The sequence below is a fragment of the Lithobates pipiens genome, unplaced genomic scaffold (genome assembly GCF_037356315.1).
Source record: "Lithobates pipiens isolate NorthernLeopardFrog02 unplaced genomic scaffold, aLitPip1_a1.2 Scaffold_22, whole genome shotgun sequence".
NCBI lineage: Eukaryota > Metazoa > Chordata > Amphibia > Anura > Ranidae > Lithobates > Lithobates pipiens.
In genome coordinates this window covers 253,619,408-253,645,132 of record NW_027507784.1, presented here as the reverse complement: position 1 = coordinate 253,645,132, position 25,725 = coordinate 253,619,408, and the positions used below count along the sequence as shown (strand labels likewise).

Here is a 25,725-nt window from a genome sequence, read left to right as displayed (position 1 = left end):
ATCCAAGACGGATCAGCTAGGCAGAGGTTATTGGCTTGCTATTCCTGCTGGTGAGGACGTTAGTCTTTGCCCGGTAGGGATGGTTCGGCAATATCTTTCTATATGCCTGCTGGGTGTGGGGCACTTACTGGTACATACTGACGGTCTTCCACTAACTATATATCAATTTGATTTTGTATTCAAAAAATGTTTCCACTTGCTGGGTTTGCAGGATTATAAATTTACACCCCGTTCTTTTAGGATTGGTGCTGCATCAGAAGCCGCCATGAGAGGTAGGTCGGAGGCTGAGATCAGAGTTCTAGGTAGGTGGGAGTCCAAGCGTCAAATCGGGTTTATGTTCATCCTAATCTTTTTCTTTAATTTCCCAGGTGGCCCATGTTATGTATGGATCCTCGCGCACTCCTATGTTTTCTGAGCGCGCAAGAGAGAGGCTCATTGAACTTATTGTATTGTATCACAGCTGGACTTCCCCTTCCGTGTTGATCATACATATGGGTGGTAATGATTTGGGGAGGATGAGAACGCTAGATTTGTTATTTACTATGAAAAATGATTTATGCAGATTTAAACTGACTTCTCCGACGACTACTATTATGTTTTGAGAGATTGTATATACATCAAACAGCACTCAATGGGATCAGGCAAAAATAGGTTAATAATTAAAGTTCATTTAATAAAATGCACAAAAAAAGTTCAAAACAGTCTGATGCAGAAGTATAAAAACAATAAATAATCAGTCAGATGTAATAGACCTCATCATTGGAATATCACAAAAATAATAATAACAATACCGCCTTCTATTTATTTATTTTTTCTGCACTTTTCTTACAATATGATGTTTAAAAATAGATTGAAATAATTTGCTGATTAACTAACATCCTTTATAATGATCAATTAAAGCACTAGTAGTAAGTTCAGCCTAAATCTAACTCTAAATCTAATTGTAGCCACACTCTAAGACTAATCTATCTAACATTGTAAAGTAAAAATTGCTATACATAACTTTTCTGCAGTCGATCCATACGTGGTAGATGCTGTGTGGAAGAGACAGCCGACAATGGTTGGGAAATGCCTTGGAAGTGACGTCACCCATAGAGTTACTATGGGGCTTCCTTTGTTGGCTGCCTCTTCAGCACACAGCTACACAGAGAAGCTGCTGATGACAGCTCAGCGTGGGACCAGACCTGATTGGCAGGAAAAAAGGTATGTTTAGCTATTTTTTCCTTACCAGGTTAGATAGAATGTGGCTGCTAGAAGATTTAGAGTTAGTTATTTGTAGCCTGAACTTCTACTTTCATTTTCAAAATACTTTCCCACACAGGTCATTTGATTTTAGTCTGCAAGTTTACCTCCATACGGTGACACCGATGACACAGAGGACTCCAGCAAAAGATGGGAAAAAAAGGAGAAATATGAAGGCAGTGGTCATCTGGGAGGCTCTCCAGGCCCTCCGCGGAGGAATACAGTTCATCATAAGGCTCACCTAAATACAGAAAAAATAATAAATTGATACTAAACAGAGAAGTGTTAAATGCCATAATTCATGGCCATAAATCATGTAGATCATTGGACTGTATTTTGTTATTTATTTATTTTTTTTAATCCCTTTTTTAAAATGTTGTGTGGTCACATCGTCTTTCCCTGTTCTTTGGAATCTACAGGAAAAGATCTTTGGGAGAGGCTTTTATTACTGTGCCGATAAATGCTCTCTACTGTGTGAGTCTGTGTCTGGCCAGCTCCAATTGGTGCTTTGCCACTCAAACTCCAGCGAGCAATTTAAATTAGATTATAAATATAACTGATAACTGTTTAACAGCTCCCAATAATTTTTTATTGAATACCAAATGTGTCTTTTTTGTGCATTAATATGGTGTAGGCAAAGATGATTGACACCAGTTTTCTTTTTGTTTAGATGGCATCTGCATCCAAGGCTCTTTTTTTTACTTTATAGGTATCAGCAATTACATTACATCTAGTTAATACTGGTTTATATGAAAAATAAACGTTTTTGTGAGTTTATTAGTGAATGTAATCAATCAGCATACTATATCCTGCCTCTATAGTGTTTATTAGGCATGTGCACACTGAAATATTTTGTTTTGGAATTTAGTTTTCGTCCGAAAAATACTGCTGGTGTCCCGTTGTTTTTGAGGGTTATCTTGGCAGGGGGTAAGAGCTCCTTTCTGAGGTTTTGTACGAGATTAGTGATGGCCGAACGGTTCGCCCGGCGGTCGTTTCGCGGCGAATTTCCGACTTTCGCCGTCCGCGGGTTCGAACGCCTTTTTCCGTCGTTCGCCCCGGCGGACTTACGTGTTTAATGTATACAAGAACTTTAACCTTTCGTGACACGTTTATCATGTGTTACAGGACAACCAATTGAGACATGACAGCTCATGGACACTTGGACATTCCCCCTAACCTATAAATACACCCGATCCGGTGGCCATTTTACATTCTTTCTTCTGTCACTGTAGGGAAAGGATCCTGTGTGGAGTAGGGACAGAGAAAACGCTAGCTATTTGGTACACAAAAGTTCTTTTCAGGACTGGTATAGGTGTTAGGTCAGCAGCCTGAGTTTCTTTTGTCAGTTTAGATAAAGGGACAGAGCGCTGTATGCTGCTATTTTAGGGACAGCTCAGCCAGATTAGTCTTTCTTCATCATCATCATCATCATCATCATTAGCTGTTACTATCAGGTCCACAAAAGAGCTGTTCCAGCTAATCGTTCCAGCCTACTCTTTTTTGCCAATTTGTATAGGGACAGGCAGGAAGCAGTGTGTCAGGCAGTGAGGATAATTTTAAAGACTTGCTGTTACTATTAGTTCCACAAAGGTTCTTTTCAGGACTGGTATCAGTGGTACGGTAATAGGCTTGTACACGTATAATATTCTTTCTTCCAAATATAGAAAGAATATTATACTTGACTGCTGCCCTTCTGCTGCAGTCTGCTAATCATTCACAACTCACTTGTTCCACAAAGCTCTTTATCAGGACTGGTAACTTGGTCTGTCTAGGGTGCTACGGTACATAGGCTTGGGTGCGGTACAGTCTGCTGTTCTGTAAGGACCGCTATCGGTCCACAATACATAGGGTTGCCGTGCACTACTGCTGACCGCTGCCCTATACTGCAGCAGTCCTTCATTGGTATAGGGACTGACGTACAGTCTGCTAATCACTAACACACAACCTGCTTGGTCCACAAAAGTTCTTATAAGGACTGGTAACTTGGTATAGGGTGCTACGGTACATAGGCCTGAGTGCGTTACAGTCTGCTGTTCTGTAAGGACCGCTATCGGTCCACAATACATAGGGTTGCCGTGCACTACTGCTGACCGCTGCCCTATACTGCAGCAGTCCTTCAGCGGTATAGGGACTGACGCACAGTCTGCTAAACACTAACACACAACCTGCTTGGTCCACAAAAGTTTTTATAAGGACTGGTAACTTGGTATAGGGTGCTACGGTACATAGGCCTGAGTGCAGTACAGTCTGCTGTTCTGTAAGGACCGCTATCGGTCCACAATACATAGGGTTGCCGTGCACTACTGCTGACCGCTGCCCTATACTGCAGCAGTCCTTCATTGGTATAGGGACTGACGTACAGTCTGCTAATCACTAACACACAACCTGCTTGGTCCACAAAAGTTCTTATAAGGACTGGTAACTTGGTATAGGGTGCTACGGTACATAGGCCTGAGTGCGTTACAGTCTGCTGTTCTGTAAGGACCGCTATCGGTCCACAATACATAGGGTTGCCGTGCACTACTGCTGACCGCTGCCCTATACTGCAGCAGTCCTTCATTGGTATAGGGACTGACGTACAGTCTGCTAATCACTAACACACAACCTGCTTGTTCCACAAAAGTTCTTATAAGGACTGGTAACTTGGTATAGGGTGCTACGGTACATAGGCCTGAGTGCGTTACAGTCTGCTGTTCTGTAAGGACCGCTATCGGTCCACAATACATAGGGTTGCCGTGCACTACTGCTGACCGCTGCCCTATACTGCAGCAGTCCTTCATTGGTATAGGGACTGACGTACAGTCTGCTAATCACTAACACACAACCTGCTTGGTCCACAAAAGTTCTTATAAGGACTGGTAACTTGGTATAGGGTGCTACGGTACATAGGCCTGAGTGCGTTACAGTCTGCTGTTCTGTAAGGACCGCTATCGGTCCACAATACATAGGGTTGCCGTGCACTACTGCTGACCGCTGCCCTATACTGCAGCAGTCCTTCAGCGGTATAGGGACTGACGCACAGTCTGCTAAACACTAACACACAACCTGCTTGGTCCACAAAAGTTTTTATAAGGACTGGTAACTTGGTATAGGGTGCTACGGTACATAGGCCTGAGTGCGTTACAGTCTGCTGTTCTGTAAGGACCGCTATCGGTCCACAATACATAGGGTTGCCGTGCACTACTGCTGACCGCTGCCCTATACTGCAGCAGTCCTTCATTGGTATAGGGACTGACGTACAGTCTGCTAATCACTAACACACAACCTGCTTGTTCCACAAAAGTTCTTATAAGGACTGGTAACTTGGTATAGGGTGCTACGGTACATAGGCCTGAGTGCGTTACAGTCTGCTGTTCTGTAAGGACCGCTATCGGTCCACAATACATAGGGTTGCCGTGCACTACTGCTGACCGCTGCCCTATACTGCAGCAGTCCTTCATTGGTATAGGGACTGACGTACAGTCTGCTAATCACTAACACACAACCTGCTTGTTCCACAAAAGTTCTTATAAGGACTGGTAACTTGGTATAGGGTGCTACGGTACATAGGCTTGAGTGCGGTACAGTCTGCTGTTCTGTAAGGACCGCTATCGGTCCACAATAGATAGGGTTGACGTGCACCACTGCTGACCGCTGCCCTATACTGCAGCAGTCCTTCAGCGGTATAGGGACTGACGTACAGTCTGCTAAACACTAATACACAACCTGCTTGGTCCACAAAAGTTCTTATAAGGACTGGTAACTTGGTATAGGGTGCTACGGTACATAGGCTTGAGTGCGGTACAGTCTGCTGTTCTGTAAGGACCGCTATCGGTCCACAATAGATAGGGTTGACGTGCACCACTGCTGACCGCTGCCCTATACTGCAGCAGTCCTTCAGCGGTATAGGGACTGACGCACAGTCTGCTAAACACTAACACACAACCTGCTTGGTCCACAAAAGTTTTTATAAGGACTGGTAACTTGGTATAGGGTGCTACGGTACATAGGCCTGAGTGCGTTACAGTCTGCTGTTCTGTAAGGACCGCTATCGGTCCACAATACATAGGGTTGCCGTGCACTACTGCTGACCGCTGCCCTATACTGCAGCAGTCCTTCATTGGTATAGGGACTGACGTACAGTCTGCTAATCACTAACACACAACCTGCTTGGTCCACAAAAGTTCTTATAAGGACTGGTAACTTGGTATAGGGTGCTACGGTACATAGGCCTGAGTGCGTTACAGTCTGCTGTTCTGTAAGGACCGCTATCGGTCCACAATACATAGGGTTGCCGTGCACTACTGCTGACCGCTGCCCTATACTGCAGCAGTCCTTCAGCGGTATAGGGACTGACGCACAGTCTGCTAAACACTAACACACAACCTGCTTGGTCCACAAAAGTTTTTATAAGGACTGGTAACTTGGTATAGGGTGCTACGGTACATAGGCCTGAGTGCAGTACAGTCTGCTGTTCTGTAAGGACCGCTATCGGTCCACAATACATAGGGTTGCCGTGCACTACTGCTGACCGCTGCCCTATACTGCAGCAGTCCTTCATTGGTATAGGGACTGACGTACAGTCTGCTAATCACTAACACACAACCTGCTTGTTCCACAAAAGTTCTTATAAGGACTGGTAACTTGGTATAGGGTGCTACGGTACATAGGCTTGAGTGCGGTACAGTCTGCTGTTCTGTAAGGACCGCTATCGGTCCACAATAGATAGGGTTGACGTGCACCACTGCTGACCGCTGCCCTATACTGCAGCAGTCCTTCAGCGGTATAGGGACTGACGTACAGTCTGCTAAACACTAATACACAACCTGCTTGGTCCACAAAAGTTCTTATAAGGACTGGTAACTTGGTATAGGGTGCTACGGTACATAGGCTTGAGTGCGGTACAGTCTGCTGTTCTGTAAGGACCGCTATCGGTCCACAATAGATAGGGTTGACGTGCACCACTGCTGACCGCTGCCCTATACTGCAGCAGTCCTTCAGCGGTATAGGGACTGACGCACAGTCTGCTAAACACTAACACACAACCTGCTTGGTCCACAAAAGTTTTTATAAGGACTGGTAACTTGGTATAGGGTGCTACGGTACATAGGCCTGAGTGCGTTACAGTCTGCTGTTCTGTAAGGACCGCTATCGGTCCACAATACATAGGGTTGCCGTGCACTACTGCTGACCGCTGCCCTATACTGCAGCAGTCCTTCATTGGTATAGGGACTGACGTACAGTCTGCTAATCACTAACACACAACCTGCTTGGTCCACAAAAGTTCTTATAAGGACTGGTAACTTGGTATAGGGTGCTACGGTACATAGGCCTGAGTGCGTTACAGTCTGCTGTTCTGTAAGGACCGCTATCGGTCCACAATACATAGGGTTGCCGTGCACTACTGCTGACCGCTGCCCTATACTGCAGCAGTCCTTCAGCGGTATAGGGACTGACGCACAGTCTGCTAAACACTAACACACAACCTGCTTGGTCCACAAAAGTTCTTATAAGGACTGGTAACTTGGTATAGGGTGCTACGGTACATAGGCTTGAGTGCGGTACAGTCTGCTGTTCTGTAAGGACCGCTATCGGTCCACAATAGATAGGGTTGACGTGCACCACTGCTGACCGCTGCCCTATACTGCAGCAGTCCTTCAGCGGTATAGGGACTGACGTACAGTCTGCTAAACACTAATACACAACCTGCTTGGTCCACAAAAGTTCTTATAAGGACTGGTAACTTGGTATAGGGTGCTACGGTACATAGGCTTGAGTGCGGTACAGTCTGCTGTTCTGTAAGGACCGCTATAGGTCCACAATAGATAGGGTTGACGTGCACCACTGCTGACCGCTCACCTATACTGCAGCAGTCCTTCAGCGGTATAGGGACTAAGAGTTTTGTCACAGGGTCATTTAAAAAATGACATGCAGAGGAAGAGGCAGGCCCTTCCGCAGGGGTGGTAGGGGTAGGGCAGGAGCAACAGGCTTGAGCCAAAGTGGGAAGTTGCAGAAGGTGCGTTCAATTACTTTAAAGGATGCACCAGACTTGGTTGAGTGGCTCGCTCAGCCTTACTCTTCTGCACCCTCCTCATCCTCTCGATCTGCACCCTCTTCTTCACTCTCTGCTATGTGCACCCCCAAAGACACTACCACCAACAACACGACCACCACCACCACCACCACATACCTTCCGCTTGAGTCACTGGAATTATTTTCCGATCCATATCAAGAGGACATTTCTGATGCGCAGCCACTCTTGGTATTGGATCAGGAAGAGGAGGTAGCAACAAGCGCTACTCAGCAGTCTGACGCCAGTACCCAGATCAGCCCAAGGAGGAGGTTGGTCCCCGGTGTTGCTGCCTACTCTACTTATAGCGGTGGGGAAGGTGACGTTGATGATGACGTGTCTAGTGATGTCACGTGGGTGCCCACAAGAGAGGAAGAGGAGGGGAGTTCAGAGGGAGATATGGACCAGCAGATAGGGAGGAGAAGCAGCAATGACTTACATTGCACAGCAGGGACAAAGCAGACTGCAAATGTATCAGGAGCGAGTCATCGACCATGTACGGTCACATCTGGCGCTCCCAGGACACCGGCACATGGCTCCGCAGTGTGGGCTTTTTTTAACGTGTCCGCTGCTGACAATAGCGTTGCCATCTGCAATCTTTGCAGTCAACGCGTTAGTCGCGGTAAGCCCAATACTCACCTAGGGACGACCGCCTTAAGAAGGCACATGAGCAGCCATCACCGAGCCCAGTGGGAGCAACGGAACACACAAAGCCACACTGCAGGCTCTCACCGTCCAGCCTCGTCTTCTACTTCTCCTTCTCCTCTCTCCTCACAATTGTCCTCCACTCCACCTTCCATCACGCCAAGCTCACATTTTTCTGCAAAAAGGCAGGCTTCCGTGGGCCTAATGTTTGAGCGTAAAAAAATGATGACGCCGGATAACCCTCTTGCCCAACGGTTGGCGGCTGGCTTGTCAGAACTCATAGCCCGCCAACTACTGCCATATAAACTGGTGGACTCGGAGGCCTTTCGCAAATTTGTGGCCATTGGAACACCACAATGGAAGGTCCCAGGAAGGAAGTATTTCTCAGAGAAGGGCATCCCAGAGCTATATGGCCATGTTCAGCGGCAAGTGAATGTATCTCTGGCACACAGTGTCGGTGCCAAGATACATCTGACCACAGACACGTGGTCTAGCAAACACGGGCAGGGAAGGTATATCAGTTTTACTGCCCACTGGGTGAACCTTCTGACGGCCGTCAAGCATGTAACCCGTGGCACCCGTGTAGATTTGGTTTTACCGCCACGGATTGCATGCAGGCCTGACTCTTCTTCTCCTCCTCCTACTCCATCCTCCTCCCTCTCCTCCTCAGCTGCCTCCTCCTTTTCCGCTGCTAGCGTCTCTTCCACTGCACCGCCCAAGCTCCCCAGAACCTATTCCACATGCCAGGTGAGACGTTGCCATGCCGTGCTGCGTCTGTTGTGCCTGGAAGCAAAGAGCCACACTGGCCCGGCACTCCTTTCAGCTTTGCGTTCACAGGCAGATGAGTGGCTAACACCGCTCAATTTGACAGTTGGTAAAGTGGTGTGTGACAACGGTGCCAATCTGCTTAGCGCATTGAAACAGGGCAAAATCACGCACGTGCCGTGCATGGCACACGTCTTAAACTTGGTCGTGCAGCGATTCCTTGTCAAATACCCTGGGGTCCAGGACATCTTGCGGCAGGCAAGGAAAATCTCGGCCCATTTCAGAAGATCTTACACGGCCATGGCTCGCCTTGCTGACATTCAGCGGCGACACCATCTGCCGGTCAGACGTCTTATTTGCGATTGCCCGACGCGATGGAACTCAACCTTCTATATGCTTGATAGGCTGCTCCAGCAGAAACGTGCAGTTAACGTCTACCTGTATGAACTCTGCGAAAGAAACGGTTCTGGGGAGCTGGGTTTTTTTTCACCGCGCCAGTGGCTGCTCATGCGCGACACATGCAGACTTCTGCGGCCATTTGAGGAGATCACCAAACTGGTCAGTCGCAGCCATGGCGCCATCAGTGACATGGTACCTTATGCCTTCTTTCTGGAGCGTGCATTGCGTCGTGTCATTGATCAGGCTGTGGAGGAGCAGGAGCGGGAAGATGAGGAAGTCGCAATGCTGGATGAATTCCCAGGGGGGGCTACTCTATCTGAGACAAGTCAACAACAGGAGTCTGATGAGGAGTCAGAGGAGGATGGTGCCGGGGCGGATGAGCAGGAGCAAGAAGAGCATGCTTTAAACCTTTCTGGGATCCCTGTTGTGCGAGGATGGGGAGAGGAGAATGAAGAGGACGACATTATCCTGGATGATGAGCAGGAGCCAGGCCACCACACCGCTTCCACTTTAGTGCAAATGGGGGCCTTCATGCTCCAGTGTTTTAATAGGGACCCCCGTATAAAAAGCATGAGGGTCAAGGACCAGTACTGGGTGGCAACGTACTTAGACCCCCGGTACAAACACAAAATGGCGGAAATGTTACCGCCGTCGCAGAGGGCTGTCAGAATGCAGCACTTCCAGGCCTTGCTTCGAGAAATGCTGCATTCTGCTTTTGCGTGCGCTGGCAGAGGAGCAATTCCCACTCCCAGAGAAGGATTTGCGGGTACCAATCCAACAGCGCCTGCAAGAAGAGGCCGGTTTGAAGATGTGTTGGTGACTTCGGATATGAGGTCATTCTTTCAGCCGACCCATCGACAGGTGTCATCCGGATCCAGCATCAGGGAACGCCTAGACCGTCAGGTGTCCGACTACATTGGGTTAACGGCCGATGTGGACGCTCTGAGGAGTGATGAACCCCTAGACTACTGGGTGGGCAGGCTTGACCTCTGGCCAGAGCTTGCCCAATTTGCAATCGAACTGTTGGCTTGCCCCTCATCCAGTGTCCTGTCCGAAAGGACGTTCAGCGCAGCAGGGGGGATTGTGACCGATAAGCGTACTCGCCTAGCTCACCACAGTGTTAACTACCTCACATTTCTAAAAATGAATGAGGCATGGATCTCGGAGGAATTCAACACATGTGATCAGTAGACCATGTATATGTCTATAAACAATTTTTGGAATCAAGCACACAGACCTTCTTAATTCATTTGGCTCACTTCCCTGACCCAAAAAAGCACACCGTACTATATGCCCCTACCCTCCTCTTTGAAGAGGTTGAGCGGTGTCATATTTCTACTGGGGCTGCTTATTATGAGGGGTTCCCACCATCCCTGTGCTGTGCTGACTTCCTCCTGGGTGTTCTTATTATGAGGGGCTCCCACCATCCCTGTGCTGTGCTGACTTCCTCCTGGGGGTTCTTATTATGAGGGGATCACACCATCCCTGTGCTGTGCTGACTTCCTCCTGGGGCTGCTTACGGTGCTGCTGTCAGCGCTGTATGTCACGGAGCTGCTGTCAGCGCTGTATGTCACGGAGCTGCTGTCAGCGCTGTATGTCACGGAGCTGCTGTCAGCGCTGTATGTCACGGAGCTGCTGTCAGCGCTGTATGTCACGGAGCTGCTGTCAGCGCTGTATGTCACGGAGCTGCTGTCAGCGCTGTATGTCACGGAGCTGCTGTCAGCGCTGTATGTCACGGAGCTGCTGTCAGCGCTGTATGTCACGGAGCTGCTGTCAGCGCTGTATGTCACGGAGCTGCTGTCAGCGCTGTATGTCACGGTGCTGCTGTCAGCGCTGTATGTCACGGAGCTGCTGTCAGCGCTGTATGTCACGGAGCTGCTGTCAGTGCTGTATGTCACGGAGCTGCTGTCAGCGCTGTATGTCACGGAGCTGCTGTCAGCGCTGTATGTCACGGAGCTGCTGTCAGCGCTGTATGTCACGGTGCTGCTGTCAGCGCTGTATGTCACGGAGCTGCTGTCAGCGCTGTATGTCACGGAGCTGCTGTCAGCGCTGTATGTCACGGAGCTGCTGTCAGCGCTGTATGTCACGGAGCTGCTGTCAGCGCTGTATGTCACGGTGCTGATGTCAGTGCTCTGTATTACGGTGCTGCTGTCAGTGCTCTGTATCTCCTGCACCCTCTTGTTTGCCTACCCTGGTCCCTGACCTTCCCTCTCCTCCATTGCCTTCATTAGCTCCATAGTCCTGAATTGTCAGAACAATTTCCCAAATAAAAAAAAAATGCTTGTAGTTATCGATCCCAAATTCACCTCATACATGTATTATGCTATTGTCCAGGTGGTGGGACTACGTGCTACCCCCTAATAATTACCCCGTGGCCGCAAATTCGACCTAAAGGTTTGCGAAATTCGCCTCCCATTGAAGTCAATGGAGCCCGCGGCGAACGGTCGTTTTCGCGAACGTTTGTGTCCGTTCGCGTTTCGCGTTCGCGAAACGTCCCGTCGGAAGTTCGTCCATCACTATACGAGATGCTTTAAAATGTCAATTAATAATATACACACTATTATTATTTAGATGCATCTATCTATGCTTAGCAAAGATTGTCATTAATTCCTTTTCCCCTTGATGTTACTTATCATTAGTTTGCACATCCCCTGAAGAAGCTACAAGCGAAACATGTCGGGACAATGTGTAGCAAGTACCTCAGCTTCCTGTCTCAAGGACCCTCATAATTATAATCAGTCCACGCACATTGTTGGAAATTGTTTTGTTTGTGATATTTTAACTGTAGTCTCAATAAATACATTTTTTTATTATATCTTATGAATTTATCCTGTATTGATTACATATAAGCACAGTTAAAATCCCATTTTCGCTCTCTGTATTTATAAACATTTATTTAGTTACTCCCGAAATTTGTTTTTATTTTTTTCGTTTTGTTAAAAATGCATTCGTCCGAAAATCCAAAATAATTAAGGTCGAATCTGTCATTGAAGGCTTATGGCGTCTGTCAAATGTTCTAAGAAGATTTGATGGAGCAGCTAAACTGTACGACGCCGCGATCGTACATTTCCGGTCAAATGTTCCGCCTACAAGCTATAGTAGAATTCTAATGTTGCATGACACTAGTAATAATTATATTTATTAATTATTACCACTAGTCAACCAACATTAGAATTCTTCTATAGCCTATGGGCGGAGCATTTGACCATAAATGTCCACTCGCAGCGACTGGTTTGTCGAATCTTCATGTCGAATCTTTTCTCTCTATGTCGAATAATCTTGGACTAATAGAGTTAGGTTAGGCACTTCCAACCTTTTTTGCTATTGTCTCTACAATGTCGAATCTTTTCTCTCTATGTCAAATCTTCTCTCTATGTCAAATCTTTTCTCTCTATGTCGAATAATCTTGGACTAATAGAGCTAGGCACAGCTAGGTTCGATGGACACAGAATGCTATTGTCAGTGTCATGTTGAATCTTCTATCTATATCGAACTGTTTTCACAACGAAAATGAAAATAAAGCATTTGTTTATGTCGGATCTTTCGGTTTTCGGATTTTGCACATCGATAATGAAAATACCCGAAATTCGGACGAAAATGCATTTGGATGAAAACGAATGCACATGTCTAGTGTTTAGCAATAGGATGACATGGGGGGGGGGGAGGAGGAAGGAGAGTGTCATATACCACTTTGTACACACGCTAACATGTGTGACTCTATAGTATGTGGGTTGCACAGATAAGAAAAAGGAAGAAATGAAGAGCTTAGAAGGGAACTGAAGTTTAGCATGCTCCATAGAGGGCACCAAGTGGTCTACACAATCTCAACCTAGAGTGTGGAGACAGAGAAAGGAGGGGCAGCTGAAGGCAGGAGCAACCAGGTATATTTCACCCTATGCAAAACAAATGCTTTAGTGGCTTTGTGTGTATGAACACTATAGTACGCAAAGAGTTTTTTTATAGTCTGGGTTTCATGGCACTCTAATAACATTATATTACTATTTGGGAAGCAGATGATGGCTTGTTTCTAAAACTTTCCATGCCTGTTCACCTGCTACAGTTATTATAATGGGATCTCCTCCTTCTTAATGTTTCATTTATTTTAAATTGTACATTCACTTTCAGGAGCAGGAGCCAGGCACTAGTGATTTTTGATGCTTAACACTTAACAGATCATGGCACTAAACCGTCACCTTAACACATACCTTAACCCCTAAATTGAGCCTTTAAAGGTTTTGAAAAGCCTATTTTTTTATTAAAATAACAATCATGTCATACTTACTTCCTCTGTGCAAGGGTTTTGCACAGAGCGGCCCCAATTCTCCTCTTCTGGGGTCCCTCAGAGGTGCTCCTGACTCCTCCTTTTCTCCAGTGCCCTCGCGGAGAGCCGCTTTCCATGGGGGCACTCGTGCGGGCGCGCTCCCGCGTCCTGCTGCTATTGACACAGACAGCAGGACTTGGCCTCGCCCCCTGGCTTCTGTGTCACTGGATTTAATTGAAAGCAGAGGGAGCCAATGGCTCCCGCTGCTATCAATCTATCCAATGAGGACCCGAGACAGTGGCTGGAGCTGCTGTGCTCGTTCTCGTCGCTGGAAAGATCAGGTTCAGGTAAGTAAAAGAGGGGCTCTGGGGGACTGCTACACTACAGAAAGTTTTAGTTAACCCTTACAATTAAGCTTTAGAGGTGTTGGGGGGAGTTTAAGCATTAAAGGGGCTGTAAACCTCAAGGTTTTTCACCTTAATGCATTCTATGCATTAAAACCCCTTTAATGCATAAACTCCCCCAACACATCTAAAGCCTAATTGTAATGATTAACTAAAACCCTAACCCCAGGCCCTAACACTAAACGAACGTAAACCTTTACATTAAAGTAACACCTTCTGGATCATACTTGATTAGGAGTCTGCTATACCAAAATTTCACAGCAAGATTACATCTGCTTAGCAAATATATGCTAATGCAGTAAAAAAACAAATAATTTTTGTAAATTATAGAGACCTCAAATAGCCACCCTCTTGCCAACTCCGCTAAAGTCTAATCCCGATAGTTAACAAAAACCTAACTTCAGACTCACAACTGCAATAGCTATGGGAGATCATACAACTAAATACTGCTGAAACTTGAAATTTACGTTGTTGTTCCCTGCTTTTTTTTAATTGTTCCTTGGGTACGTTTCCAAAGCAAATCTATTGCTTTTCCCTGCATGGGAAGATCAAGTACTGTTAATATTGTTTGAAATCTAGGTAGAGATCTGCCTATCTGGGAGCAGGACACTTTGTACGTCTCTGTGCTTCAGTTAGGCAACACTTAAGGTATTGTCCCTCTCCCAGATTGTGACTGCACAGTGAAAAGAGAAGAAGCAGACAGATAAACTCATCTGTCTGTCAATCTGCTCTATCTTCCTATTAGCATATTTCTTGTTAGTAGATGAGCATTACAGCATAACCGACTGGCTTTTTGTGTTGCTTCTCCATCTCCCAGTGTGGGCTCTGCTCTATAATGAATTGCAAGATCAGATACCATGTTAAATTAGGGTGTTTATACTGCTTGCATTTAAAAAATCTCTTTAGCCCCTGTTCACACCGGTGTGACTTTAAAAACATGCTACTTCAAGGTGATTTCAAAGCAGCACATCAGTGCAATTTGCACTGACGATTTCATTGCGGCTTGCAACTTCATACAACTTCTATTGAAGTTGCAATGAAATCGGCAAAAAGTAGTGCAAGAACCTTTTTCAAAGTCGCTGACATTTGAATCATGGCAATTTGAACTTTTACATTGCCGACTATGGGGTGCAAGTTGTCATGTGATTTGGAACTCTCAAATCACATGACAAATTGCACTGGTGTGAACGGGGGCTTAATGATATATTAATAAAAAACAGAACTGAATTAATTTGTATCTTTTTTTATCTATCAGGAGTATATTACTCATTCTTGAAAGAACACTTACCCTTTTTACATAAAATATAATGAAAAGTTTGATCATCTGTATTAGTGGTAGCAAAGGGGAGAAGAAAATACCAATCCTGCAACGTGATAGAAAAAACAAACATTTACTAGAAGTTGCATCATGTTCAAAAACTTTATTGGTCTACAGTGGTAGCAAGTGCTGGATCATTGCAGTTTATAAGCTATCATAGTTATCATATACTAGGACATGCAGGATAAACTAAAAGGATATGACATCTAAACACTAGAAAGCTAAAAACTGCAAAACAAAAAAAAGCTGGATAAAAAATGCTATTTGTTTAGCACAGTGTGTAAGCTACATTTAGTAGCATTAGCGTTAAGGAGTGGGGCCACCGGAATCTTTAAAACCAGCTGGTTGTTAAGGAGCTGACCGACAAGCTGGCCGCCAGGTCCTTAAAGCAAATTTCCACCCAAAAGTGAAACTTCCACTAATTTGTCTCCTCTCCCCCTCCAGTGCCACGACTGGCACCTTTCGGGGGGGGGGGGGGAGGGGGGGCAGGATACCTGTCTTTGACAGGTATCCTGTCACCACTTCCGGGAGTCCGGGCCGCGGACTTTGACATCACCGCGGGACTCCCTTCTCCTCCCTCTTTCTCTCCCTGTCGCTGGGCCAGTAGGAGAGAGGAGTGGGGCCTCAAGCATGCGCAGTAGGGTTCCCGGCGTGAAGCCGTAAGCCGCAATGGTGGCTGCAGCACCCTACAGCTGATGGAAACATCAGCTGCTGTGCGGACATTAAGGGACTTCAGGACAGGTAAGTGTCCTATTTTTAAAAGCCAGCAGCTGCAGTATGTGTAGCTGCTGGCTTTTAATTATTATGTTCTTTATTTTGGGGCAGAACACCACTTTAGGAACAGATAAGTGATCAACTGTCAGTGGGGTTGGCCTCTGACAGCTGAATGGTAAACAAACAATTGCCGGCAATAAAAAAATTGTGAACAAAACAGCACAGAGTCTTGTATGGATTTTAAGGTGTCCCCTCCAAAATCCATCCCAAGCCTGTCAGATCTAGTATGGATTTTAAGGGAAACCCCATGCCAAAATGTAAATGAAAAAAATGGGCAAAATCGATACCAGACTCTTATCCAAGAATGTAGCCTGGCAGCCCAAACCATACTTGGCCACTTGCCCTCAACATAGGGGGGTGCTATGGGATAGGGGGGCTCCCCCCAAAGCACTTTTCCCCCATGTTGATGAGGACAAGGGCCTCTTCCCCACAAGCTTGGCCAGTGGTTGTGGGAGTGCAGGTGATAACTTATCAGAATCTGGAAACGCCCTTTAACAAGGGGGCCCCCAGATCCCGCCTCCTCATGTGAATTAGTATGGGGTACATTGTACTCCTACTCATTCACCAAACAAGTGGCAAAAAGGCGCGGATCCGGAAAAAGAAAAGGCAGCTCCGCACCCTTCATTGAGTTCATGGAAAGCCGCTTTCCATGGGGAGCACCCGTGTGGGTGCACTCCTGAGTCCCGCTGCTTTGTCTATTGACACAGACAGCGGGACCTGGTTCTTGCAATCTGTACATTGCGCACCCCTGAACTCTGTACGTAGTGCAACCCTGCACTCTGTACGTAGCACACCCATGAACCCTTCAGTCTGAACGTAGCACACCACTGAACCCAGCACTCTGAACTTAGCACACCCCTGAACCCTGCGCTCTATACGTAGCGCACCCATGAACCCTGCGCCCTGTATGTAGCACACCCCTGAGCCTTGCTCCCTGTACATAGCACACCCCTGAACCCTGCACTCTGTATGTAGTGCACCCTTGAACCATGCACTCTTTACATAGCACAACCCTGAACCCTGCACCCTGTACATATTGCACCCCTAAACTCTGCACTCTTTGCATAGCACACCTCTGAACCCTGCACTCTGTACGTATCACACACCTGAAGCCTGTACGCAGAGCACCCCTGAACCCTGCATCCTGTACAAAGCTCATTCCTGACCCCTGCAGTCTGTAAGTAGCACGTCCCTTCACTCTGAACATAGCGCAACCCTGAACTCTGTATGTAGCACAACCCTGAACCCTGCAATCTGTACCTAGTGCACCCCTGATCTCTGTATGTAGCGCATCCCTGTACTTTTTGCATATCACACCCCTGAACCCCACACTCTGTACAAAGCTCATTCCCGACCCCTGCAGTCTGTAAGTAGCACGTCCCTTCACTCTGAACATAGCGCAACCCTGAACTCTGTATGTAGCACACCCCTGAACCCTGCAATCTGTACCTAGTGCACCCCTGATCTCTGTATGCAGCGCATCCCTGCACTCTGTACATAGCGCACCCCTGAACTCTGTATGTAGCACACCCCTGAACCCTGCACTCTTTACGTAGCACACCCCTGAGCTTTGCAATCTGAGTGTAGCGCACCCCTATACTCTGCATGTAGCACACCCCCGAATCCTGCACTCTGTACGTAGCACACCCCCGCACCCTGTACGTAGCACACTCCTGAACCCTGTACTCTTTGGATAGCACAAACTTGAACCCCACACTCTGTATAGAGCACATTGCTGAACCCTGCTTTCTGTAAATATGCTTTCTGTAAATAGCGCACCCCTGAACCCTGTGCTCTGTATGCAGCACACCCCTGAACCATGCACTCTGTTTGTAGTGTACCCCTGAACCCTGCACCCTGTACGTAGCGCACCAATGAACCCTGTAAGTAGTGCACCCCTGAACCCTGCACTCTTTGATAGCACACCCCTGAACCCACACTTGGTAAAAAGCACATTCCTGAACCCTGCACTCTGTACGTAGTGCACCCGTAAACCATGCACCCTGTACGTTGTGTACCCCTGAACCCTGCACCCTGTACGTAGCACACACCTGAACCTTGCACCCTGTACGTAGGGCACACCTGAACCCCACATTTTGTACAAAGCACATTCCTGAACCCTGCACTCTGTACATAGTGCACCCTTGAACCCTGCGCTCTGTACATAGCACACCCCTGAACCCTGCACTCTGTACAAAGCACATTCCTGAACCCTGCACTCTGTACATAGCACACTCCTGGTATTTATTGTCCCTTTAAGACCATTTATTTGGCCAAACCCACCACTTGCTGCAGCAGGCTCTCCAGCTCCCCCACGTGGGGAAAAGTGGGGGGCGTGTTTAATTAATTTCCTGCACCTATTCTCTGACTAAAAAAGGCATATATATATATATATATATATATATATATATATGCACACACACATACATACACAATATTTCACAAAAGTAAGTACACCGCTCACATTTTTTGTAAATATTTTATTATGTCTTTTCATCTTTACATGTGACAACACTGAAGAAATTACACCTTGCTACAATGTAAAGTAGTGAGTGTACAGCTTGTTTAACAGTGTCAATTTGCCATCCCCTCAAAATAACTCAATACACAGCCATTAATGTCTAAACTGCTGGCAACAAAAGTGAGTACACCCCTAAGTGAAAACGTTCACCTTGGGCCCAAATTGTCAATATTTTGTGTGGCCACCATTATTTTCCAGAACTGCCTTAACCCTCTTGGGTTGGAGTTTACTAGAGCCTTTACAGGTTGCCACTGGAGTCCTCTTCCACTCCTCCATGACGACATCAAGGAGCTGGTGGATGTTAGAGCCATTATGCTCCTCCAGTGCCGGCAGAACTCATGCAGTCCCAGACCATGACACCCCCACCACCATGCTTGACTGTAGGCAAGACACACTTGTCTTTGTACTCCTCACCTGGTTGCCACCACACACGCTTGACACCATCTGAACCAAATAATTATCTTGGTCTCATCAGACAACAGGACACAATTCCAGTAATCCATGTCCTTTGTCTGCTTGTCTTCAGAAAACTGTATGCTGGCTTTCTTGTGCATCATCTTTAGAAGAGGCTTCCTTCTGGGTCGACAGCCATGCAGACCAATTTGATGCAGTGTGCGGCGTATGGTCTGAGCACTGACAGGCTGACCCCCAACCCCTTCAATCTCTGCAGCAATGCTGGCAGTAGTCATATGTCTTTTTCCCAAAGACAACTTCTGGATGAGATGCTGATGCCGTGCACTTAACTTTTTCTGTCGACCATGGCGAGGCCTGTTCTGAGTGGATCTGTCCTGTTAAACCGCTGTATGGTCTTGGCCATTGTACTGCAGATCAGTTTCAGGGTCTTGGCAATTTTCTTATAGCCTAGGCCATCTTTATGTAAAGCAACAAATCTTTTTTTCAGATCCTCAGAGAGTTCATTGCCATGAGGTTCTATGTTGAACTTCTAGTGACCAGTATGAGAGACTGAAAGCGATAACACTGAATTTAACACACCTGCTTTCCATTCACATCTTGTAGAGTTCATTGCCATGAGGTGCTTCGTTGAACTTCTAGTGACTAGTATGAGAGATTGAGAGCAAATAACACACCTGCTTTCCATTCACATCTCAGACCTTGTAACACTAACGAGTCACATGACACAGGGAGGAAAAATGGCAAATTAAGCCCAATGTGGAAATTTTCACTTAGGGGTGTACTCACTTTTGTTTGCAGAGGTTTAGACATTAAAGCGGGATTCCACCCTAAAGTGGAACCTCCGCTGATCGGATCCCTCCCCCCCTCCGGTGTCACAATTGACACCTTTCAGGGGGGAGGGGGGTGGAGATACTTGTCAAAGCCAGGTATTTACACCCACTTCCGGGCATAGACTCCCGTGGGAGTCTACGCCATTTCCTGCCCTGCCGCGCTGTCTGCTGGGACACACACGGGTCCCAGTGACAGCGCAGAGATTTCCTATTGCGCGGCGCGACTCGCGCATGCGCAGTAGGGAACCGGGAAGTGAAGCCGATTCGCTTCACTTCCTGATTCCCTCACCTAGAATGGTGGCGGCAGCACCCGAGAGCCGAGCGATCGATCGGCCTCGGCTGCCGGCATCACTGGAACCCGGGACAGGTGAGTGTCCATTTATTAAAAGTCAGCAGCTGTAGTATTTATAGCTGCTGGCTTTTAATATTTTTTTTGGGTGGAATCCCTCTTTAATGTCTGTGTGTTGAGTTATTTTGAGGGGACAGCAAATTTACACTGTTATACAAACTGTACATCACTACGTTACACTGTAGCAAAATGTCATTTCTTCAGTGTTGTTACATGAAAAGATATAATAAAATATTTACAAAAATTCGAGGGGTGTGCTCACTTTTGTGAGATACAGTGTGTGTGTGTATATATATATATATATATATATATATATATATATATATATATATATATACACACACACACACATACACGCGCATTTGAGCTTTGGGGTGCACACCCTAATGCAATTGGCTGTGCTCACCTATGCACAGGGGGGGCTCCTGACAGAGAGGGGGACATCCGGGACAGGGAGAAAAGGGGCCCGAACTGTAGCCAGAGGGTGATGGAGGTGACAGTTAGCAAATTGCACTTTCACCAGAGTAGATAAAAATCCTTGCACCAACTCTGCTGCCCAGTGCAGGGCCTGTAGTTCACTTTTAAGGTAGGTTAAATTCATATTTTTACGGTGACATTTGTTTTATTAAGCTAAGCACATTTTATGAACAAACTATATAAACTCGCACTAAATGTGATATAGGTGATAAAAAGATGTGTGTGGAATGAATTAATAAATAAAGAAAGAACCTGCGGCAGCTATCACAAAGGTGCTATAACCTCGAGAGGTGAAATTAATATATAAACAGCATTTGCAGGATGAATGTTCCAACCCACACAATGTGAACAAACACTGGCAGTGGTAATAAAATCAAATAAATATCAATGTGGTACACATAAATATCAATGTGAAACAAATAGATAACATAATCTATTTACAAAGTGCTGAGTACTCCAAAAATAAAGTGCATAAGTGCTCCAAAAATAGCAGGCGTCATGTGCCACACTCCTCTCTTGTGACCCCACTCACCAAAATGTATGGACCCTCAGCTTTGCAGTCTGGGGTCAAAAGCGCTGTGATCTAAATGATCTGGTATATGAGGAATAGATTCTCAGATGCCTCTCCATAGAAGTGGTATTCTTGTGGACATTTCCAAGTGGATCGACCATGCTGAAAAAACAGGAAAAATAGAAGGGACTAATAGTGAAACTGGAAGTACGTCAATGCATTTCGCCCTTCCTCCAGGGGCGTCACCAAAGATGTCCTTTGACGCCCTGGAGGAGGGGTGAAATGCATTGATTTACATCCGGTTTCGTGACCATTAACGTAACTTATGCCCTCCATGGAACTCACGCCAATCAGCAGCAGACCCAGATTTTTACACTGATGAATGTTTATCCAATTATATTGTAAGTGGCACAATTTATTTAGTTCCAACTGTGTTTCATCACAAGTTCCTTCTCTGTTTCCCATTTTTAGAGCATGGTCTATCCACTCTGAAATCCACAAGAATACCACTTCTATGGAGAGGCATCTAAGAATCTATTCCACATATACCAGATCATTTAGATCATAGCGCTTTTGACCCCAGACTGCATACATTTTGGTGAGTGAAGTCACAAGAGGGGAGTGTGGCACACAAGACCTAATATTTCTGGAGCACTCAGCACTTTGTAAATAGATTGTGTTATCTATTTGTTCCACATTGATATTTATGTGTATCACATTGATATTTTCTTGATTGTATTACCACTGCCAGTGCTCATTCACATTGTGTGGGCTTGCACATTCATCCTGCAAGCGCTATTTATATATTCATTTCAAGCATATTTATATATTTGTTTTATTTAACTATGCCCCTTTAAGCCCCTCCCACTGTTAACACTATTGGCGACACCCACTGTTCACCGTGGCATGCTATGCACCCAAAGGCATCCCAGGTCTTTTACTATCCTATAGTGTTCCTACAGTTTCAAGCCTGACCTCTGCAGCAGTTTAGGAAGGGCGTCTCTGGGAAGGAAAAAGAGCATAGAGAAGCAAGCCTTGGCTCCTTTGTTCTTCTTCCAGTTGTGCCCCTCTTAATCTGCTTAAAGCTAGCTTCACACCACAGCACAGAGCGGCTCATAGCAGGGGTCCAGGGCATCTCTATTCACCGTTTCAGGTCCGATTTCAGTCCTAATATTTGGCTGAATTTGGACCTGAAACTGAACAAAAAGACGCACAGGGCTCCTGCGCAATTACACAAGAAACACTGCGGAGATGTGCAAACTGGCTCTCAATGGTCTCCTGACATGCAAAATGGATGTGGGGAAACCTGCATCCAATTTGCAATAGTATGAACCCAGCTTTAGCAGTGAAGCTTGAAATTGTTCAAACCTCACCAATGTGGTGATTGTGTATGCTTTCTCTCACGGGTGGGGGTGGGTGCCAAATTGAGTCTTTGCCCCAGGTGAAGCAATGTCTAGCTTCGTAACTGCTATTCTGCACACAGAGCAGACGGGAACCTCCTCTTTTTATGTTTCTCAGCCGTCACTTCTGACCCCTCCTCTCTGTCCAGTGCCCCCATGGAAAGCCACTTTTGCTGCGCCCATTGACAGAGTGACTCTGCCCCGCCTGGTCATCATTGGCTTTGATTGACAGCACTGGGAGCCAATGGCTCCCGATTCCCAGCAAAGCCAGGGAAATCCGGAAGTGAGAAGGGAAAGGATCTGCTGACATGCACGGTGCTGGATTGAAAGGGGTGTCAGGTAAGTAAAGTCTAAACATTTTTCACCTTAATGCAAGGAATGCATTAAGGTAAAAAATGTTTAGACTTTACAACCCCTTTATGGCTTTTCAGAGACATAGCTTGAACATGATACATTGTATTACAATTGATACTGTGTTCTTCTATTAGCCACTGACTTCATTAGGATCAGCTCTGAACTGTATATTTGGAAAACTTTATTTCTTGTATGTATTTTCACTGTGACATTTGCCTTTTGCTATTGTGACGATTTAGGTCTTGTTGATTTTTCTGAGAACACATTTTATGTATTTAAACAACCTTCTTAATTTTCGTGCATTGATATGGAAAAAGGCCAGAGCCCAGAGCCACTGAACAGCAGTAAATCATAAAGTGGAACTAAACCTGTCTATTTAACAGTTTAAAAAAATGTGCTAACCGTCACATTTGCTTGTGTACTCAACCAAACTGTCAAACTATCAAATGTCTGGTGTCATAACTGATCACATGTGCAGCACCTTGGCAGTTGCAGATCAAAAACACAAGCAGCTTCCTTGGCTGTAAAGGATAGGAGGGTTTAATTTCACTTTAAAGTGATTGTAAAGGATTGTTAATTTTTTTTTTTTTTTTTTTTTTTTAACCACTTGCCTACCAGGCAAGAACATCCCCTTCCTGCTCAAGCTATTTTCCAGCTTTCAGCGCTGTCGCACTTTGAATGACAATTGCGCGGTCATCCAACGCTGTACCCAAATGAAATTTTTATTATTTTTTCCCCACAGATAGAGCTTTGTTTTGGTGGTTCTGTGGTTTTTATGTGCTAACCGTCACATTTGCTTGTGTACTCAACCAAACTGTCAAACTATCAAATGGCTGGTGTCATAACTGATCACATGTGCAGCACCTTGGCAGTTGCAGATCAAAAACACAAGCAGCTTCCTTGGCTGTAAAGGATAGGAGGGTTTAATTTCGCTTTAAAGTGATTGTAAAGGATTGTTAATTTTTTTATTTTTTTTTAACCACTTGCCTATCAGGCAAGAACATCCCCTTCCTGCTCAAGCTATTTTCCAGCTTTCAGCGCTGTCGCACTTTGAATGACAATTGCGCGGTCATCCAACGCTGTACCCAAATGAAATTTTTATAATTTTTTCCCCACAGATAGAGCTTTGTTTTGGTGGTTCTGTGGTTTTTATTTCTTGCGCTATAAACAAAAGAACAGGGACAAGTTTGAAAAAAACAATATTTTTAAATTTTTGCTATAATAAATATCCATTTTTTTTTAAACAAATTTTTTCCTCAGTTTAAGCCGATATGTTTTCTTCTGCATATTTTTGGTAAAAGAAAAAATCGCAATAATGCGTATATTGATTGGTTTGCACAAAAGTTATAGAGTCTACAAAATAGGGGATAGATTTATTGCATTTTTATTTATTTATTTTTTTACTAGTAATGACGGCGATCTGCGATTTTTATCATGACCGTGATATTGCGGCGGACATATCAGACACTTTTGACACATTTTTGGGACCATTCACATTTATACAGTAAATGTGACTGGCAGGGAGGGGACTGACTGGGGGAGGTGACCGATCAGTGTCCCTATGTACAAGAGACACATCATCGGTCTCTCCTCTGACAGAACGTGGATCTGTGTGTTTACACACACAGATCCACGGCCCTGCTCAGTTACTGGGCAATCGCGGGTGCCCGGCGGATATCTTGCCTGCCGCACATGCGCATCGGGACCCCAGTGATGCAGCGGGCATGCTCTCGCTCCCCCTAGTGGCCTGGGAAGGAGATCACATCATATGAAGGCAGCCCAGAACGAGAGCTGCCTCGTCCCGCCACCATATGACAGCGGGCGGGTGGCTAGTGGTTAAATAACAAACATGTCATACTTACCTCCACTGTGCAGCTTGTGTTGAACAGAGTGGCCCGAACATCCTCTTCTAGCGTCCCCTGGCCAATTTTGCGGCTCCTCCTCGATTTAGATAACCTCCTAGGAGAAGTGCTCTCACGAGGGGGTTACCTTGCGTGCTCCCGAGTCCAGCATTTTGCGTCCACAGACATGAATGCTGGACTCGGCCACACACCCCGGTGCCCGCGTCATTGGATTTGATTGACAGCAGCAAGAGCCAATGGCTGCGCTGCTATAAATCTATTCAATCAAGAGCCGGGACCCCATGGAGAGAGGGACAGCGTGTCCCTGCCAAATAGATGAAGGGGCTCAGGTAAGTAAAGGGGCTGGGGGGCCGGTCACTGCCAGGTGTTTTTTCACCTTAATGCATAGGATACATTAAGGTGAAAAAAACACGAGGGTTTACAACCCCTTTAAGGCTGTCAGTAGATTGGCCTCTACAAACTTGGCAGTGCATAAAAATGCCTAAAAATTGAGAGTAACTGAATGTGCAGAGTAGGGTGAGACAGTCTATTACTGGATTTTAAACAGTATAGACACCAACAGTATTTTTAACATTTTACATAGCTATAATTGCAAAAGAAGCCTGAGGTGATCTAGCAGGACTTAATTTTCTGAATAAAGTTCCACTTAAATGAAAATATACTGGTTGGAGTGTGAATGATATATTTTTCTATTTCCTATGAAGAGAGGAGACAGACTGTGATGGCCAGCACCCAGGTTGTCCATGTGCAGGAGAGGCCGGATTTGAGCAGAGCTATAGATCTCTGTGCGCTTCTGTTCTACAACCTTTATTGCCCCATACAGAATATGATTTATTACTTGTTTTTTATTTGCGGTTGGTTACAGCAACTAGACAAAGATTTGGGGGGCACATCCTAAAACATGCATTAGAGATGGTGCAGCCATAAGACCATACAGACAGAAATAAAGATTACAGCGCACACATATAAAAATGACATTTAACTCCTGCAAGGCCATTTAAAAACACCTGAGCATATTCAGAAAATATGGGGATTTCTTTACACCTTTTTGCCATATAGTGTTAAGCCCACTACTACGTCAAAGTACCCCAATATCAGTGGGTCCTACGCTATCCATAGAATGGAATGGTTCAGAGAAGCAGGATGGTGC

The 25,725-nt window shown here is 45.8% G+C and overlaps 1 protein-coding gene across 2 annotated transcripts in view; it reads right to left on the bottom strand.

Annotated features, from left to right (window-relative positions):
* TMC5 (transmembrane channel like 5) overlaps positions 1 to 25,725 on the bottom strand; it is a 319,514-nt gene that overhangs the window by 54,630 nt on the left and 239,159 nt on the right. For both annotated transcript variants that reach the window (XM_077448949.1, XM_077448948.1), the window contains 2 exons: positions 15,054 to 15,129; positions 1,350 to 1,483 (listed from right to left, as the gene is read on the bottom strand). In XM_077448949.1, coding sequence (XP_077305075.1) covers positions 1,350 to 1,483; positions 15,054 to 15,129 — 210 coding nt within the window. The remainder of the gene's footprint in view (positions 1 to 1,349; positions 1,484 to 15,053; positions 15,130 to 25,725) is intronic.